This window comes from Tachysurus vachellii, chromosome 13, assembly GCF_030014155.1.
Source record: "Tachysurus vachellii isolate PV-2020 chromosome 13, HZAU_Pvac_v1, whole genome shotgun sequence".
Taxonomy (NCBI): domain Eukaryota; kingdom Metazoa; phylum Chordata; class Actinopteri; order Siluriformes; family Bagridae; genus Tachysurus; species Tachysurus vachellii.
This window is the reverse complement of record NC_083472.1, coordinates 120001-141229: the sequence shown is the minus strand read 5'-3', so window position 1 is coordinate 141229 and position 21229 is coordinate 120001. Positions and strand designations below refer to the sequence as shown.

At 39.7% G+C, this 21229-nt stretch overlaps 1 protein-coding gene across 1 annotated transcript in view; it reads left to right on the top strand.

Annotated features, from left to right (window-relative positions):
* Positions 1-420: 420 nt before the first annotated feature.
* The window catches only part of LOC132855589 (receptor-type tyrosine-protein phosphatase beta-like), a 32706-nt gene continuing 11897 nt past the window's right edge, over positions 421-21229 (top strand). Inside the window, exons 1-11 of the mRNA XM_060884660.1 lie at positions 421-553; positions 2015-2410; positions 6569-7893; positions 9774-10053; positions 12574-12831; positions 14454-14726; positions 15536-15799; positions 16209-16475; positions 16567-16830; positions 16914-17177; positions 20955-21218. Coding sequence (XP_060740643.1) covers positions 499-553; positions 2015-2410; positions 6569-7893; positions 9774-10053; positions 12574-12831; positions 14454-14726; positions 15536-15799; positions 16209-16475; positions 16567-16830; positions 16914-17177; positions 20955-21218 — 3910 coding nt within the window. The 5' untranslated portion in view covers positions 421-498. The remainder of the gene's footprint in view (positions 554-2014; positions 2411-6568; positions 7894-9773; positions 10054-12573; positions 12832-14453; positions 14727-15535; positions 15800-16208; positions 16476-16566; positions 16831-16913; positions 17178-20954; positions 21219-21229) is intronic.

Sequence of the window (21229 nt, the reverse complement as noted above, 5' to 3'; positions counted from 1 at the left end):
CTCCTTTGTGACAGTGTCCACAGAATTGTATTACAAATAAAACTGAATTGAATCAAACTATTATGTATAAGTTTATTTACCTTCTTTATATGCTATCAGAACTAACTTTCTGCAACCTCACTGAGAGTGTGTGTATGCGTGTGTTTGTGTATTTGTATTGTACGCGTGTGTTTGTGTGTGGGTGCATGTGTGTGTGCTTGTGTGTGCGTGTGTATGTGTGTGTGCTTGTGTGTGCGTGTGTATGTGTGTGAGTGTATTTGTGTGTATGTGTGTGTTTGTGCGTGTATGGTTGTGTATGTGTGTGTGTCTGAGCATGTGTGTGTATGTGTGCGTGTGCATGTGTGCGCGTATGTGTGTTTGTGCGTGTATGGTTGTGTGTGTGTGTGTGTGTGTGTCTGAGCATGTGTGCGTGTGTGTCTAATGATACACAGCAGTAGAATAGTAGGAAGCACAGCTCTCTGACTCTTTCCTCCTTCATTCGTCCGGTGAGCCGTGAACATGGACACACACTCAGTCACACTCTTATTACTTCTGCTGAACTTTTCTACATACAGTAAGTAATAAACACTTCTTTATTTACCCTTTATTAATCATCATACTTACTTATACTTTACTGTGTGTATGTGATTTATTCTTTTACTATTTGTGAATCTAACATTAAACTCAGACAACATTAAAATGTCATTTGTACAAATGTGAAATGTGTCTGATTATATTCTCTTCATTACAAATCATTTTAAATATCAGTAATGGATAAATGAAAAACATTCTCCACCTAAGTTTTATTTGTGCTTCAGAACATTTATTCTAATTTATTCTAACAGTTTTTTTTATTATGATTTGATTCAGATTGTAAATTTAGTGCTAAATAAGATAAAAATATTAAATAAAAATATGACACGTTTACAGAATGTATGTGGTGTTAAAGCTGATCAGTGTTTACATCACGTTTAACACTCATTTATTAGACCTTTTTATTTGCCTTTTTTATATGATGCAGGTATAATTTAGTTTCTCAAACTTTTTTAATAAACATTCACTAAATTTACTTCACCAGGTAAAAAACAGAAGCGAGTGTTGAAGACATTAAAGTGTTTTAAAGTGTAAAGGGATTTAAATGTTCATTAATTTGAATACTTTCACATTTCTGTGTATCGTGAATGTAAGATTTTTAGACAAATGTAAATACATGCAAAATGTGTAAATACATGTTATATAGATAAAAAGGTTCTCATATTGTTTTAGTGAAAATGTGGAATTATGTTGTGTTATACTTTTTTTATATACAATCATTAATTCCATTTTCTTTTTATAAAAGGAGCCAATAATTCGTTCAGACACAATATGTGCTTCTTCTTCTTCTACTTTCATCTTTTCCCGTTAGGGGTCACCACAGCGAATCATCTGTCTCCACCTAACTCTATCCTCATCATCCTCGACTCTCACACCAGTTACCTTCATGTCCTCATTTAACACATCCATATATCTTCTCTTTGTCCTTCCTCTTGACCTCTGACCTGCAGCTCCATCTCCAACATCCTTCTACCAATATAACCATCTCCCTCCTCTGTACATGTCCAAACCATCTCAATCTAGTCTCTCTGTCCTTGTCCCCCAACCTGAGCTGTCCCTCTGATGTCCTCGTTCCTAATCCTGTCCATCCTCATAACTCCTAAAGAGAACCTCATCATCCTCATCTCTGCTACCTCCATCTCTGCCTCATGTCTTTTCCTCACTGCTACAGTCTCTAACACATACAGCAGAGCTGCTCTCACTACTGTCTTCTACACCTTACCTTTGATTAGACACTCTAAATATGCTCAATGAGTTAATTTACTGATTAACACCAAGATGTCTTACGCAGGTGTCGACCTTCAGCAACATACTGATGAAGTCACTCACTGTAGTTAGGTGTGCTCATTTCAATCAGTAGTCCAACATCTCAAACACTGAGCTACTGCTTTTCTGTAGTCAAGTGTGTTAATGTGTGTGTGTGTGTGTGTGTGTGTTTTAGGTGGGTTCCTGATCAGACATATGAGTAAAGGTGTATGTTTGACAGTTCTGGGTGAAAGGATTGTGGTTCTGAGGATCTGTGATGTGAAGAACCCATCTCAGGACTGGTCCTGGACTGAAGACAGGAAGCTGAAACACACTCACTCTGCTGTGTGTTTATGGGTGAACATCAGCATGGGTGTGCCCTCTCATGCCCGCCTGGTGAAAACACGCCCCTGTAATTCCGCCCCTACATGGAAGTGTTATGATGAGTTTGGTACCTTTGGGCTGGAAATGTTGCCTCTATACCTTCAGAAACAGGGTGAGCGGGCAGTGGTCCGGTCAGAACCCAAACACTCCAACTGGACCCAGTACACAGAGAGCAAATTGGAGCTGACACACCTTTGCTCCCACACAGGTACAGAGTATTCAGGTATACACACACAGAGAGAGAGAGAGAGAGAGAGACAGCAGCAGTGTGTGAAGTTATTAAGTATTGTATAAATCTATAACACTGAAATAAAAAATGGTAAAAATGCAAAAGTCTAATTTTCAGAAACATTCACATTGGACACTGACTATAATATAAAATAAATATACATACAGTATTTGACAGAAGTAAGTACACCCCTCACATTTATGTAAATATTTTATTATTTTATCTTTTCATGTGACAACACTGAAGAAATGACAAACTAATGAGTGTAAAGCTTGTAAAACAGTGTAAATATGCTGTACCCTCAAAATAACTCAACACACAGCCATTAATGTCTAAACCGCTGGACACAAAAGTGAGTACACCCTAAGTGTACACCCTAAGTGTACACCCCTAAATGCACACCCATAAGTGTACACCCTAAGTGTACACCCCTAAATGCACACCCATAAGTGTACACCCTAAGTGTACACCGCTAAGTGTACACCCTAAGTGCACACCCCTAAGTGTACACCCTAAGTGTACACCCCTAAGTGTAACCCCTAAGTGTACACCCTAAGTGTACACCCCTAAGTGTATACCCTAAGTGTACACCCCTAAATGTACACCCCTAAGTGTACACCCTAAGTGTACACCCCTAAGTGTACACCTCTAAGTGAAAATATACAAATTGGGCCCAAAGTGTCAATATTTTGTGTGGAAACCATTATTTTCCAGCATTGCATTAACCCTCTTGGGCATGAAGTTCACCAGAGCATCACAGGTTGCCACTGGAGTCCACTGCCACACCTCCATGATGACATCACCGAGCTGGTGGATGTTAGAGACCTTCTGCTCCTCCACCTTACATTTGAGGATGCCCCACAGATGCTCAATAGGTTTTAGGTCTGGAGACATGCTTGACCGGTCCATCACCTTTGCCCTAAGCTTTACCGTGTTGCTGCTCAGTTTCAGGGTCTTGGCGAACTTCCTATAGCCTCTATGTAGAGCAACAATTCTTTTTTTTCTAATTGGGTACAATTTGGACATTTTCACTTAGGGGTGTACTCACTTTTGTGGCCGGCGGCTTAGACATTAATGGCTCTGTGTTGAGTTATTTAGAGGGCAAATTTACACTGTTATACAAGCTGTACACTCACTACTTTACACTGGAGCACAGTGTCGTTTCTTCAGTGTTGTCACATGTAAAGATATAATAAAATATTTGAAAAAACCTCTGTAAGATACTATATATATACACAAAATCTTGTGTGTATGTGCATACGCATGTGTGTGTGATTGTGTTTTTTTTTTTTTGTTTGTTTTTTAACCTTTATTTTTACAGGCAAGTCATTAAGAACAGGTTCTTATTTACAATGGCGGCCTGACAAGTGGAATAAGCACTTAGGGAAAGGGAAGTAGGGCTAAAATAAATACAAAACATTAAAAATACATACAGGTTAACAATTACATAAATACATTTTAAAACAAAATTATGTAGAGAAGCAACTGCATATATCTGAACAAATATGATATAATATTTTTAAAGGATGAAATTGGAATTAATTTATCCAGTTTGAGAGTATTTTGCAAAGCATTCCAGTCGCGAGCGGCAGCAGATTGAAAAGAGCCAAGACCAAACTCAGAGTTGGTTTTAGGAATGATTAATTGAAAATTAAGTGAGGATCGAGTGTTATATGTGACAGGCTTTAACTGCAGCAAGTGACCTAAGTAAGGAGGTGAGTGGCCGAGAAGGGTCTTATAAATGAAGGTGAACCAGTGAATTTTACGGCGATTGTGAAGGGAGGGCCAGTTTACAGATGAATATAAAACACATTGGTGTGTATTGAAAGGGGCATTTATGGCAAACCTGATAACAGAATGGTAAAGAGCATCAAGTTTTGATAGGATGGACTTGCAAGCAACCCTATATATAGTGTCTCCATAATCTAACATGGGTAGAATGGTCATTTGAATAAGAATAAGTTTAGCAGAAGTGGTGAAGGAAGAGCGATTTCTGTAAAAGAAACCAAGCTTGGCTTTGACCTTAGATTGCAGCTTTGATATGTGAATAGAGAAAGAAAGTGAAGTTTCCAACCAGATGCCCAAGAAGTTATAAGCAGTGACTTGTTCTAGAATAGACCCCTTGCTGGTGGTGATGTTAAGGGCAGGAGGAGGCATAGTACCCCTACGGCAAAACCACATGCTTTTTGTTTTGGAGGTAGTGAGAGTGAGATTGAGTTGTGTAAAAGACTGCTGTAGTTGGTAAAAGCTATGTTACAGGGTAGCTTGAACAGCACCAGAGGAGGACCTATGGCATAAAGGATTGTATCATCGGCATATAAGTGAATGAGTGAGTTACCAACTGCCTGGGGAATGTTATTAACATAAATTGAGAAAAGTGTGGGACCAAGGATGGAGCCTTGGGGGACACCCCTGGTGACTGGGAGAGAATGGGAGAAAAGGTTTTTAAATCTTACACATTGAACCCAGTGAGAAAGATAATTTGAGAACCAAACCAGTGAGTGATCAGTGACACCAATCCTGCTGAGTCTGTGGATAAGTGTGTTGTGGTCCACAGGGTCAAAAGCTTTTGCAAGATCAATGAATATAGCAGCACAGTTTTGTTTGTTATCTAATGCAGACGTAATGTCATTGAGCACTTTAATGGTAGCTGTAACACAACCATACCCTGATCGGAAGCCAGACTGTGCCCCGGAGATGATACCGTTCACATTAAGATAATTGATTAGGTGTTTATTGACAAGGTTTTCCAGAATTTTAGACACACATGGCAAGATGGAACTTGGCCTGTAGTTATTCAGGTCAGCCTGATCACCGCCCTTATACAGTACAGAGGAAGCACAACCGCTTCTTTCCAAGCAGGCGGAATCTCGGCTGTATAGAGGGAGAGGTTAATGAGGGCTGTTAGTGGAGCCGCAATGACGGGGGCAGCAATTTTAATTAAAAAAGCAGCAAGATCATCTGACCCAGCTGCTTTATTGGGGTCCAGAGCGGTCAGTTCCTTCAAGACTTCCCCCACTAAAACAGGCCGGATGGAAAAACTGTGAGGAGGAGCTAAAAGGCTGCAGGTATTAGAGGGCTGTAGAAATAGGGTTAAATGTCTTTGAAACAAAGCCAGCATTTATGAAGTGGTGATTGAATGTGTGTTTGTTTATGGGTATGTGTATGTATGCATGTGTGTGCGTTTTTTTGTGTGTGTCATGTATGGGTATGTGTATGTATTCATGTGTTCATATGTGTGTGTGAATGGGTATGTGTATGTATGCATGTGTGTGTGAGTGTATGTGTGTATGGGTATGTGTATGTATGAATGTGTGTGTGAGTGTGTGTGTATGGGTATGTGTATGTATGCATGTGTGTGTGAGTGTGTGCGTGTGTGTGTATGGGTATGTGTATGTATGCATGTGTGTGTGCATATGTGTGTGTGTGTGTGTGTGTGTGTGTAGGATGTGCTCCTGATATCAGTTTCCTCCCACATTGTGTTCAAGGCTGTCAGCCGTCACAGGAATGTCGTACACTGATTCTTCCTGTGTTTAAACACATACCAACACACTGCTGTTAAAGGAAATGCTCCAGACCATTTTACCAGAAACTTCTCTCCTGTTACAGTGTGTATATTAATGTTCTCTAATATTAATTCATAATTTTGATCTAGTCATTAAATCACCAAGAACATATTAATGCAACACGGTGTGAAAAATGATAAAACTAACATTTTTATTGTATAATTATTATCAAATTATTAATAAACCCGATAAACAAATACATTGATATGTCAGTAAATACGTTTGTGTTTTGTTAAAGGTTTAAATCTCACGTGACCCAACATGTGATGTTCTGATGTCTGAGGACAAGAACTTGGGAAAATAATAATAATAATAATAATAATAATAATAATAATAATAATAATATTAATAATAATAATAATAATATTAATAATAATAATAATAATAATAATAATAATAACAACAACAATAATAATAATAACAATAACGAAAGATTAATTATTGAAAGTTTCTTTTGATGTCTGTTTATTTGTTAATAATAATAATTATAAATATTATGAGGCCAATGATTGGTCTTAAACCTTAACATAAAATTATTCATTGTCACTGCCATCTCTGTGTCCTTCGTCAGGTTCTTCAACAGCTGCTAAAACTGCAGGATTGATAACAACAGTGAGGATCCCTGTTACATACCACAACACTGTTAGAACCAGAACCAAGAGGACCGGGACCACTAGTACCCTTAATAAAGACAAACTGACACACACCGTTGAATTGGGACTTCTCAACAAAGAAAAACAGGAAGCCTTCTCTGTCACGGAGCTCCCTTCTGAAATGAGAAATGTGATGAGTAACATCACGGCTGTTTCAGATTTCCTGCAGGACACACATCAGAGCACAGCAACAGTCTCAGAGTTTACTCTTAATCCCACTGAAAGGCACAAAATAGTGACATCACTTCCTGCAAAAGATGAAACTACACGCATCACATCTTCAACTGCACTAAACTCATTCAACTCCTCTAACACCTCCTCCAACTTGTCCTCCTTCAATGCTTCTGTCCTCTCAACAGCAGCTGAGACTCAAACTGACATCAAACCTGTCAAACACACGCCAACTCAATCACTTATCACAGGAAGTCAACACTCAGTAACGTCCATAATAGCTATAAGCAAATCTCAGACACCAAGCATGATAACTGCAACCACACATTCCCCCAAAGTGAGTGCATCTGCCCCACAAAAGACTGTGTCTGAGACCACAATTACCCCTACAGTGACTGGAGCACAGAGTGAAACCACTGTACCATCTACTGCAGTTCTTACTTCAGCAGCTACTCAAACAACAGGGACTGCACCTGTACCCCAAAAAACTACTACCACAACTGGGCTTGTATCTAAAATTAGTTTAAAATGGGTATCTACACCTGGGCCTGTAACTATGGCAACTGGATCATCATCTTGGATTTCTAATGCAGCAACAACTACAACTGCCCCTGGAACTGCTTCAGCTCCAAATACAGGTACCCATGTAACTGCAATAGATAGCAGAGTAACTATACCTGTAACCAAAGCTCCCAGCTCCACCACAGTTACCCCTACAAATAAAGCAAGAAGGGACACTACATTTGTAGCTATAAACACAACTCTTACTGCAATAAATACATCTACAGAGGGAATTACATCCACCCCAATAATTACAACCACTGAGGCAATTACAGCTGACCTAATAGCTACAACTAATGAAATACTTAGAACTTCCCCAATAACTAAAGCTACTGAGGCAACGACATCTGCCCCAGTAACTACAGCTACTGATTCTTCAGCAACAATGTCTAGAATAACAACAAGAGGAGCAGCCATACCTGCTGGGAGTCTAACTACTGAACCTCCAGTAACAACTACACCAACTACCACTGTGAGCTCCACCACATTCACCACCTCCACAACCCCTCAGGTGAGTTACAGAATGTCACATATAGTAATAATATTAAATATAGACAGCTTTCTCAGTATGAGTGAAACAGACAATCAGTGTAACTTCACAGCATAGAAGCTTTTGTGTTAGAATAAAAATAATCTTAAAAACTATTTGTGCCACATTTGCATTTATTAAACCTTTATTACATTTTCATGGCACTTTAACTCTTCTGTTTAATCATCGACAAGCAGCAGGTGTCCTGTTTCTCTAGGGCTCTTTGAAAGTGAACATTTTTCAGTCACTTTGTCATTGAGGTAAATGTGTTCACAAATCACTGTCACAGAATGTAAATTTAGTTCATGCTGTTAAACTTTACTAGACGGTGACATATTGTTTGTATTGATAAACTTGGTAAAGGGTCTCAACCTCTCCACAGTCCGCATACCTGAGTGACTTGTGATGGTGTTAAGGAGACAACATCCAGACATCCCAATTCACCAAACTCTCTATGCCCATGAACGCTGCAGATCTGCTCCTTTACCTAAGAAAAGCTATTCATAAAGATCTAAAATAAACAAATGTGTTTTTAGCCTGGACTTGTGTCTGAGTCCCGAACACTAACTGGAAGTCTGTTCTACAACTGTGGGGCTCTGTGAGAAAAAGCTCTGCCCCCTGCTGGAGACGTTTGTACTCCAGGTACTAACAAATATCCTGCACCTTTTGCTTGAAGTAGGTGTGACGGATCATAAAAAAGCTAAAGATCTCTCAGGTACTGTGGCATGAGACCATTAAGTGCTTTATAGGTTAATAGTGTTTCATAATCAATACAAGACTTGCAATGAGGATAAGATCAGGGTGATATGTTCATATCTTCTGGTTCTAGTTAGGACTCTAGCTGCTGTGTTCTGGACTAACTGGAACTTGTTTATGCTCCTACTGTAACATCCAGACAGTAAAGTATTACAATAATCCAACCTAGAGGTAACAAATGCATGAACTAGTGTTTCTGCATCATGTAATGACATCATATTTCTTATCTTAGTAATATTTCTGAGATGAAAGAAGACTAACATTGTGGTGTTATTTATGTGAGCTTCAGATGAGAGACCGGTATCAATAATCACACTGAGGTCTTTTACTGCTGCACATGATGTAATAGAAAGACCATCCAGAGTTACTCTGTAATCAGAAAGCTTACTTCTGGCTGTCTGTGGTCCTGGTACAAGAACTTCTGTGTGTCAGAGTTAAACAGGAGGACGTTAGTAAGCGTCCACTGTCTGATGTCCTTCACACCATCTTCAATCTTATTAATCTGGTGTCTCACATCTGACTGAGCTGAAACATATAGCTGTGTGTCATCAGTGTAACAGTGGAAGCTAATACCATGTTTAAGAATAATTGCACCAAGGGGTAACATATATAGGGAGAAAAGCAATGGGCCTAAAACTGAACCTTGTGGGACAACAAACATTACCTTAGTATGTTTAGAGTAGTCAACATTAGTAGGGTGGAGTGTCTTAGAAGCTTCATTGAGGCATAGGTGGGAATCTGGCAGCTAACTTCAGAGTCTTTACAGTCAGATAAAGTGAAAGGAATTCTTATTTCTCATTAGACTTTTTTAGTTAAATAATAATCTAAATAGGATACAGCACAGGATACACTGCATCATTTATTGTGATTTATGGAGCACAACAGTTTATTGCAAGAGTTATGGAGTACTTTCATGGAGTATAAATATTAGGAAAAAATGCTGAGTCACAGGTTCTCCAGCTCTTATAGCAAGATGTTGGCATGGAAACAGCTTGGACTCTCACCCTCACAGGGAAATATGCACAGGTTTGTTAACCAGCAGATGAAGTTTTGCATTTCACACTGTTCATGTAACTTATTTTCCTGAATGTTTAACATCCTTTCAGTTTCAAACCACAGAGGAAGAGGTCAGATGTGTGGTGAACCAAACTGAAGCCATCGTTTACACGAACTCCAGTGTAATTATGTTCAGATCAGCAGGACCGCTCTGTTTTTTCACTCTGATCAACCATGAGACTGGAATGCAGTTAACCAACTGCTCTCAAGTCCAAACCTACAGAAACAGATTTACCTGTGAGGTATCAGATCTGAAACCTGGCACTGGTTATCATTTTGGAATAATTTCCCAATCTGATGGAGAGCATTTCAACTTTTCACTTTACACCGGTAAGTCTGACTGTGTTTAAATTCTTTCATAATTTATTTTAAATTATTTATTGAAATATTAATATTATTTTTATTTTATTCTTTAATAGTTAGTATGTAAATTGATATTTAAACAATATGCAGATGTGTTCACCTAAATGTTCTGGTTATTCTATTTCTTGATATCATTACATTAGGAAAGTGCAGTTAGTTCTTTTGTTTAATTAATTCATGTCCAATTCTCTTTTTCTCCTGTCATGTTGTAGCTGAATAAACTTAATCTTTCTTTTCACTTGGTTAAGTCTAAATGATCAAATCTATAACCTGCTTGGAAAAATGTGAAGTGTGTGATAAAGCAGAATTAGCTAACAATGAAGAGCAACTAATGCTAAGTTTTTGTTTCCAGAAAGTTCACTTGCCCCAAAGCCATTTCCCTTTCTTATTGTTACCGAGTTCTAACGGATGCTGAAGGCCACAGAGTTTTGTTTAGCTCTAAGGAATAGATAAAAAGAACACACACATGAACTTTATATTCGAAGGAGGAAAGCTTTTGTTGCTTCTTGGCATCCTTTAATTATCCACAAGCTTGGTGTGATGGGATTGCAGCATGTTTCCTGATGTTCCACTTCACTGAATGTTTAATTGCTGCATGTGAAACCAACATATTAAGTGTTTAAACTAAACCGATTAACGGTCTGACTTTTTCTATATATCTAGAGGAGAGTGGCTAAAGAACTACTATAATGTACATTAATGTAACTGTAAACTAATTTAAATTAAATTCACAATCCACATTCTAGAGAACCATGAATTACATCAGGAGAAATAAAATATTATGGATCAATATTAATTTGATTAAAAAATTTTAATATAATTTTTATACTATCTTCTTATATTTCTGTAAAGTTTTGCGATAATGTCCATTGTTAAAAGCAATATACAAATAAATTGATGGAATAAAATTAAATCTGCCTGAAATAAACTAGTTCTGCTAGCTGATAAAGCAAAGTCTCACAAAAATACTCCATCTAGGACCATATACTGTAGTATGAGATTTTTGGAAGTGATGATAATTAAAGGAATCTCATGGAAAGAGAAAATAGGTGTGACATTTTTAACAGTGGAGATAAATGCTGTGTTCAGTATGATGAGGATAATAAACTCAGATCATGAAGTCTCCATTGGGGTCAGGATTCAGGATTAAACACTAGTACATATTAGTAGACTTGTGATTCAGGTTTGTCAATTAATAGCTTTGACATTCATTAGTAAACACTGTGGTTCCTCATTTTTCCACATACTGTACAAGCATCCTGTCCTATTTCCATGTCATTTGTCATTTGTCATTCTCAGATATTTCTTCCTTTGTACATTGCACAAAAGGAGGAAAAGCAACACTCTTTACACAACACATAAGTCTACTCTTTTGGTTTGGTGTTGTTGGTATGTTTAATGATGTTATCATTCATTTTATTTGTTAAGTGCTTTTAACAATGGATAGTGACATAACAGCTTAACAGAAACACACATACACACACACACACACACACACACACACACACACACACACACACACACACACACACATATATGTGTTTGTGTGTGTGTGTGTTTCTGGATATAAATTTTAAATGTTTCAATTTATCCTTAATGAGCAAGCCTGATGTGACAGTGGTGAGGAAAAACTTTGATAGGAACCATAAAAAAGGGAAAACCTCCTAGTATATGGTAAAAAAATATATATTGTGTAACCAGGAAATTTTAGTTCTAAAAAGATGTCTAAATTTATAAAATGTTCTCAGTACAAAACTGATTGTGGTAGTTGCAGACTTAAATCTTTCATAGCAGTTGTAGTCCAAGACCATCATATCATAGCAAAAATCCGTTTCAGTCCAAAACCACTGTCATTCGATTCAATTTAATTTATTTGTATAGCAATTTTAACAAATCACAGCTTTACAGAAGTATAGAAACTTTACTATTAAGTTACTATTTATCTCTATCATCTATCCCTAATGAGCAAGTCTGAGGGGTGGGTGGTGAGGAAAAAGTCACTGAGATGATTTGAGGGAAGTCCATTAATCCCATGAGTCACTGGCTGTCCATGCACATCAATCCACGGCAGAGTGCACACCAGGTGACGAGATTCCAACAAGGGGTAGAACGTCAGGATTGATGAAGTAGATCCGGAAGAAGAGGCGTTCAGTCTAGGAACTAGTCTAGGCATGATTTGCTATGACTAGCAATGACATCATAACTAATTGGAGAGACAAAAAAACGAAAAGATCTTTCAGGTACTGTGGCACATGGTACAGTGCTTTATAGGTTAGTAATAGTATTATATGTGAAATTTGACTGGGAGCCAATGCAGTGTGGATAAGATAGGGGTGATTATGTTCAGAAATAAGTGCAGTGTGGCCTCAGGTGCAAAAGTAAAGTGTGCTACCTTTATTTTTTGAGTTTACAGTGACTTGCTGGAAGACTATGTAAATTATGATTGAAAAATCGTGCGAATGTTAATAATTAACATTTATTTTGTAGCTCCATCAGCAGTAAGCAGTCTAAGTGTTTCTGCCGCCTCCACCAACATCAGTGTTTCCTGGCAGCCGGGGCCTGGACAAAGAGAGACCTTCTGGGTAACGCTGAGTCGTGATGATGCACTGCTCCAGAACCTGATGTTTAAAAGCACTGTGACATCATGCACTCTGGATGGCCTTAGACCAGGAACACTCTATACTGTCACTGTGGTAACGGAAGCATTCGGGAAACAACAAAATGTAACAAAAGACATTCGGACAGGTGACGATGCTCTGTCTTCTGTTCTTTCATTTGTAACCTTGGGTAAAAAAAATGCATAAAGTCCACGTTCAGTAGTTATAAGGCTGCTGTCACTAACCTTGTATTAACATAAAAGTGTTATCTTAAAGTCATTGTACATATGAAATAACAGAACAGGAGAGCATGGTACACAGTACATGAACACTATACAGTAAGAAACAACACCAAGCTGACATTTCTGTCTCATCTACATTCTGTCACCAATTCCACACTGATAGTTTTGGCATCCAAAATATTGTCAGCTCTGAGTCAACTTTTACCGTACAGGCAACTGTATCTATTCTTCTCTCTCACACACTAATCTCTCTAATATCCTAAACTGCAATGCCTCCCACAAACCAGATTTTCATCACACACACACAGGCACACACACAGTCTGTCATATGTCTCATGTCATAGGTATGTTGGTAATTCTAATTTGTTGTGTCATTTTTTTCTTCTTTTATACTTAAAATTCTTTTTTAATTTCCACCATGGAGAATGGCCATGCAGCAGAGGGTCTGCTTTGGTTGTTTACAAATGCAATATGTGTCCCTCCTTAAAAAACAACAAAAAACATAGGAATAGGGTTAGGGTTAGGGTTAGGGAAGAAGTAGGTCTTCACTTGTTTAAGAACAGTCAGAGACTCAGCTGTTTAGAGATCTAGGGAAAGTTCATTCCACCACATCGGGGCCAGAACAGAAAAGAGTCCTGATGTATACCTACGTCTTACACTGAGAGGTAGTGGGACCAGTCGAGCAGTGCTGGTAGATCAGATCAAGTGAGGGGCAGTGTGAGGAGTAATAAGAGCCTTGAGGTAAGAGAGAGCTGGTTAATTTTTGGTTTTGTAGACAAGCATCATTGTTTTGAATCTGATGTGTTCAGCTACTGGAAGCCAGTGGAGGAATGTAGTGGTGCTGGTGTTGTGTGGAGAACTTAGGCAGTTTGAAAACAAGTTGTGCAGATGCATTCTGAATCATTTATAGAGGATGAATTGTGTTCAGAGTTAGACCTGACAGCAGTGAGTTGCAGTAGTCCAGTCTTGAAATGACAGGAGACTGAACAAGCACATGAGCAACCGGTGTGCAGAAAAATGTCTGAAAACTGATTTTGTAGAGAAGAAGCCAACATGAGCATGTCACATTAGCAACATGCCAGGAAAAGGACAGTTGATTGTCCATGGTTACTCCTAGGTTGTGAGCGTTGCACAAAAGGTGAGATCAGATTGTTTTGTAGGAATATTTAACTGATGAACTGTCATCAATGACGATATGTTCATAAGAGGAGGTCTGCCACATGACAATACCTGACCAGATGGTAGCTATCTATTGATGATTGTGTTGATGAAGGGCAGAAGGTCATTCAAGATGATCTGAAGAATAGTAGAAAGGGATTGGATCCAATGAGAAGGTAGTAGGATTGCAAGACTTCATGACTTGTAGAGTTTCTTCTGCTGCTGTGGTAGAAAATTTGCTGAAAGTCTGCTTTTTGTGGATATTTTGCATATTTTTTAATCTGTATTTAATACAAATAAATTTTATCACTCTATGTTATTGTACAATTATTATTCTTTTGCAATATAAATGTTTGTGTTGTTTCCACAGTCCCTGCTCCTGTAACCAAGCTAAAACTGGAAAACTATGGCAGTGAAGACTCATTTATTACCTCATGGACTCCTGCAGAAGGAGAAGTGGATAAATACCTGATCTCCTTAACTTCATCCTCTTCTTCCACTGAACAGATCCCATTGGTCCAACTCCACCCCAACACATCCCATTGGGTCTTCAGGGCTCTGACACCTGGACGGGGTTATTATGTGTCAGTAAGGACTAAAAGTGGTGAAGTCAGCACTGAGGCTAAAACTCCTGGTAGAACAGGTGAGTTCAAGCCACACCCACACTCAAAGCCAATGAGAATAGAGGACAGGAGATAATAATTGTGCTTCAATATTCTGACTGAATCATTGCTCATGATCTATTTTTCTCTTCAGTCCTTGTGAGGCCAGTGTAGTGTAGGTTATTGTGACCCTATGTCACTTAGGCTGTCCTGGTCCCCCACAGTAGGACAGTGGGAAAGTTCAGCTTCTTAATGTTTCATTTGTGATAATAAATCAACTTGTAGTCAGAGCAAAAAAGGACTTTCTATTCACTAATAGAGAGATTCTCCCTGAGAGATTGTACAGTGCAAATATCACTGTGTTAAGCGGTTCTTTAAATAACACACAGTCCTGTGTGTTAGACTTAGTATATATAAACACCTAATTACACCAAATGTTTAGTCAAGTCCTTGTTTGCCAAGACATTTTGGTGGTAATTGTGTGCTTCTTCAGAGAAATTAGCTTTACAAAGGATTAATTGTTAGCATTACAAGGCTAATACCAATAAAATTTAAGCTTATTTTTAATTTAATTCAGTTTATTTGTATACCAGATTTAACAATGGACATTGTCTCAAAGCAGCTTGACAGAAGTATAGAAACATAGAATAAAACATTTAAAGTTTAAAATTAAGTTAATGTTTACTTCTAACATTTATTCCTAGAGTCATATCAGTTCTAACAGGTTAACATGGCATACAATATTTGTTCATCTAAACATTCACCCAGTTTCCTGAAAAGCAATATCATTTGCATGTCTTTGTCTTGTGCTCTCTTTTTTCTCTCTCTCTCTCTGTGTCCCTCTACTCAGTTCCTGGGCATGTTCAGAAGCTTCAAGTACATCACAGTAATGAATCATCAGTGTGTGTTCAGTGGCGCCCCCCTCTGGGAGAGTGGGATAAATATTCTGTCTACCTGACAGATATAGGAGGAGGAGTGAAAAAAAGACAGACACTAAGCAGAGAAATAAATGAGTTCAGCTTTCATGACCTCACACCTGGAAAAGAGTACAATATCACTGTGGTAACACACAGTGGAGACTTGAACAGTTCCACCTCCATCACCACCCAGACCAGTAAGACACTCCATCTGCACACATCTATAGATAGAATAAACTGAAGGACAGGACCTGAAACTAGAATGAAGAACTAGAGCTGGGAACTGAGAATTTAAGTGAGGGGATTGATGCTAGGACCTGGGGACCTAAATGTTTGACCACAGGAAGTGAATCTAAGAATTAGGGACTGAGACCTGAGAACTGAGACAAGAACCTGGGGGCTAAGTTTTCTATGTGGGGAAACAGCTATTGTTAGGGTTAGGGCAATTAAAGTAAAAAGTTTGATAAAAAAATTTAAAGCAATTAAAGTTAGGACCTAGGGAACCTATGGAAACTGTAAACCATTTTCACCTTTGATTCATACCCATTAGCCAGCTATGGACTATTGCATAAATTCTTTGTTGTGTGTGGGCATGTGTGTGTTCAGTTCCAGCTGGTGTCACGAAGCTTATTGTCAGTAATGAGGGTACAACTGATGCTCTGCGTGTGAGCTGGACAAAAGCAGAAGGAGATGCTGACTTGTACCGCGTGCTGCTTATCCAGAACAGCATTGTGATCAGAAATGAGAGTGTGATATCACAGCAGACATCACATAGCTTCCATATGCTGAGGAGTGGCACCCATTACAGAGTAGTGGTGATCAGTATGAAGAACGGTGTGTCCTCCAAGCAAAGAGTGTCTGAAGGGTACACAGGTAACAGCCTACATACTGGTTAACTGAATGTACACATGTTAACAGTCTGGTAGCCCTAAAACTTTGCTAAACCGTCTGTATGTTATGGCAGTGCCTGCAGCCGTGGGTGGAATCTCAGTCAGTAATAACGGTCGGTCGGATTTCCTCAGTGTGTGGTGGAGACCTGCACAGGGGGACGTCGACAAGTACACAGTTACACTCAGTCATCTTGGCAACATCATACACATTCATATCGTGCCCAAGTCCAGCTCTGAGTGTGTGTTCAACTCATTGACATCCGGTCGCCTGTACAACATCAGCGTCAATACACACAGTGGATTGTACACTAACCACACAGTGGTGCAGGAGAGAACGCGTAAGTGTACACACAAGATTAAACTATGAACACAATGTACATTCGTTTATTCGTTATTACACGTGTGGGCATGTGTGTTTCAGAGCCATCTCCTGTGCTGACTCCGTGTGTTACACACATGGCACGTGATGACTCTTTGAGGGTGTACTGGCGACATCCTTCTGGAGATTTTGACTTTTACCAGATTGTCGTTAAACATAACAACATGATCCAACACAACACTACAGTCACACAGTACCAGGATGAGTGTGTATTCACTGGCCTTGTCCCAGGACGACTGTACACCGTCATCATCAGCACTTGGAGCGGCAAGTACGAAGCCAGTGTGTCTACTCATGGGAGAACACGTGAGTAATACATGATTTGAATGGGTCAATGGTAGTTCATTGGTTAAAACACTGGACTGCTTAATTGTGAGCTTAAATCCCAACAGTGCCACACTGCCACTGCTGGGTCCTTGTGCAAGGTCTGAACCCCTCAACTGACAAATACCGTAAATATAAATGGATATGGGGTGAGCAATGGGTTTAGTGTGAGCAATTTAATTAGAGAATATTACAGGAGTAATTATCAATCCTTGTTTGTCCCAGTTTGTCCAAGTTCAATCCCTCCAGAGGAAATGAATTTGTTTCAAGATTTTATGGAGAAAGACATGAATTTGGTGCACAAACAATGATAAACCAGCTTAATAACTTCTGCTGGGATCCCATCTGGATCAGCTGCACTGCTGCTTTTAATGGCACTTTTCAGTTCAATTATACTGGTAAGTTTCACTGTGTAATGATACACACTATGGACCAAAGTAAGCAAAACAGAGTGGAGATTTATTGTCTGTAAACGTATATATCTGATTATATCTGTATATATATATATATATATATATATATGTAAGTCTGTAAACATATATATCTGAAATGAACATTACGAAGCACCACAACAAACACACATGTAGGGGATATCACAGGAATCCGAGTCAATGAATTGTTAACTTGAGGAAGTAGATATAGGAGCAAATCCTATCGCTCTGAAAGCAAGGCTGAGTGTGGCTTATATAGTGTGTGTTGATTGGTGAATGAGGAACAGGTGGTGCTGATTAGTACTCAGGTGAATGTGAATGCTGGTGAGCGAGGGAAGGACCTGGTGACTCCGTGACAGTACCCCCTTCCTCATGGTCCGCTCCTGAGGACCAATGATCACCAGAGCGTCGGGGTGGGTGGCCTCTGGGTCAGGGTGCGGGCCTGCCTGGATGAGACTCATGGAACTCCTGGAGAAGATTGGGGTCTAGGATATCATTCCGTGGTATCCATGAGCATTCCTCAGGTCCATACCCCTTCCAAGTGACAAGATACTGTAGAATCCCACCTCGATGTCTGGAATCCAAGATCCCCTTTACAGAGTAAATCCTGGTGTCTTCTTCAAAGGTAGGTGGAAGGGGGGTACTTCTTCAGCACCAGGACCTGGGAGAGAGGGAAGAGAGACAGGTGAGTAATATGGTTTGAAGTGAGATACGTGAAAGACTGGGTGTATCCGATAAGTGCTTGGGAGTTTGAGCTTAAATGCCAACGGATTGATCTTCTTTAAGATTTCGAAGGGTCCGATGTACCGATGTAAACTTGAGACGGATGTTCCTCATGGACAACCACACCTTCTGACCCACTTGGTAGGACGGAGTGGATCTGCTGCCCTCTTTTATCTTCTAATGGCCCCCGGCTGCGCCGAGTCCCATACCCTCTCACGGAATCAGTAATCGATTGACAGAACATTTGAAGGTTCATCCGACCAGGTGGCTGGTAGCCGAGCACACACGAAATGGCGTTAAGCCAGTGGTTTGTTGCCTCAGGGAGTTCTGTGCGTACTTAGCCCATGGGAGGAACTGACAGGAAAAGACAGTGCAGACAACAAATTACAAGACAATAAAAAAGAAGACAATACACAAAAGACAATAAACAGAAACAGCACCAACCAGTGTAAATACTGTATGTTCAAACAATATTGCATGTGCAGTGATACTAGAATGAACACAGTGTTATAGCAGCAGGTCAATTTATACAACTGAGTATTTAGGGCCTTGCTCAAGTTGCAGCAGTGGCAACTTATTACTTGGCACTTCACAATCCTTGGGGCTTTTTACACCTGGTCACTTCATGTGTTTTCTGTGATCCGATAGCTATCCGATGGTAAAAAGACCAGGTCTAAATGCCCTCCGAAACGTTTTGGAGACGGATATAAATCCGATGGTACAAACCACTTCAGGAGGTGGTCTGGGACGCATTTCAGATGAAACTGGACAGGTGTAAATGAATGTGGTTCAAGCCACATACGTCAGCGCTATACTCCTCCCAAACGGAAGTACGTCACTCGCAGGTGATCTTTCACACAGGTGTCTCGTTGGGTCTTAAAATGCACTGCTGCCACTTCCTGCAAGGTACATGTACAGAGCCAATGAAATGCAGTTAACATCTAACATTTACATTTACATTTACAGCATTTGGCAGACGCCCTTATCCAGAGCGACGTACATAAGTGCTTAAATCTCTAACATTGAATACATTAATGCTGGCTCACTAAGTTACATACATACTAACCAGAAGTACATAGATGGCTTATTTACAAGTGGCAGTGTAATATATAAGGGTATACAGAAGGTGTATTAATATGTACATATAACTGAATAAGGGTTATATATAGTGTGGTTTTTATTTAAGTATGATACAGTATGAAGTGGTATGACATATAGCTGTACAAAAGGAATGTCATTATGAATATATACATACAGTATATATATATACAGAAGTGTAATGTTTTTGGGTGGTGCAAGGATGCATGATTTTAAAGTGGTGCAAAATAGTGCAAAACACAGAAGAAAAGTGACAGTGCAGTGGTGATTGTTAACACCATATCAGCTGTTCAGTGCAGAAACAGCCACGGGAAAGAAGCTATTTTTCTTGTCTATTTGTTCTGGCTCTGAGATAACGATAGCGTCTGCCCGATGGGAGAAGTGTAAACAGTCCGTGGTTGGGGTGAGAGGGATCTTTGATGATGCCCCTCGCCTTTTGCAAACAGCGTTTTTTGGAAATGTTCTCCAAGGTGGGTAGTTCAATACCGATGATTTGTTGGGCAGTTTTCACCACCCTCTGAAGGGCTTTACGGTCTGAAGCTGTGCAGCTGCTGTACCACACTGAGATGCAGTTTGTGAGGATACTCTCAATGGTACAGCAGTAAAAGTTCTCCAGTATCCTGTAGCACAGACGGGACTTTTTAAGTCTCCTCAGAAAGTATAGGCGCTGTTGTGCCTTTCTGATCAGAATGGAAGAGTTCAGAGACCAGGTGAGGTCCTCAGAGATGTGTATTCCAAGGAACTTGAAGCTGGGTACACGCTCAACAGCAGTTCCGTTGATGTGAATTGGAGGATGAGTGTGATTGCCAGCACGTCTGAAATCCACAATGACCTCCTTGGTCTTTTTGGTGTTAAGTTCCATGCTATTGTCCTCACACCATGCTACTAGGTGCTGGGTCTCCTCCCTGTAAGCCGTCTCGTTGTTACCTTCAATCAGGCCTACCACTGTGGTGTCGTCTGCAAACTGTATAATGCTGTTTGACGTATGGACAGGTATGCAGTCATGGGTGAAAAGGGAGTATAGTAGTGGAGACAATACACATCCCTGCTGAACCCCAGTGCTGATGGTGAGACCGAAGGAGGTGACAGTGTTCAGACGAACAGACTGTGATCTGTTCATAAGGAAGTCCAGAGTCCAATTGCAGAGTTGTGTGCTGATGCCAAGTTGTTCCAGCTTCAGGTTAGCTTGGAAGGGCTAACTGTATTAAAAGCTGACATATCATATTTAATACATGATAGCTATCGGATCAGAGAAAACACGAAGTGACCAGGTGTAAAAAGGCCCCTTGACATTTTGGGACGGTATAAAGTATGTGATGACTAGTGACACTTTCCTGCTGCAGTTTTCATCACTAATTTTCATAGACCTTAATGACAATGGAAACCATATCAAGAGCTAAGCTCCACAGTTCACCTTCAACAAAGTGAAGATTCTCTGAGAAAACACACACTGACACGGAAATGCAGTAAAAAAAATAATGAAACTCTTTCTTTTTCCCACACACAGTCCCAGGGGGTGTGCGCAACCTGACATTGTTGTCTCAGGGGACACAGGAGCTGGGTGTGGCATGGGCACCAGCTGTTGGTGATGTGGATCATTATGAGATTCAGATTGTGTTTAATGATATGAAGGTGTTTCACCCTATCACTCTAAGCAGCAGTACGACTCAGCATGTCCTCTCACTGCTCACACCCGGACGCCTCTACAAGATCATTGTGTCCACCTTCAGTGGTCCCAATCTTAGTACACGCTTCATTGAAGGGAGAACAGGTACATCACCA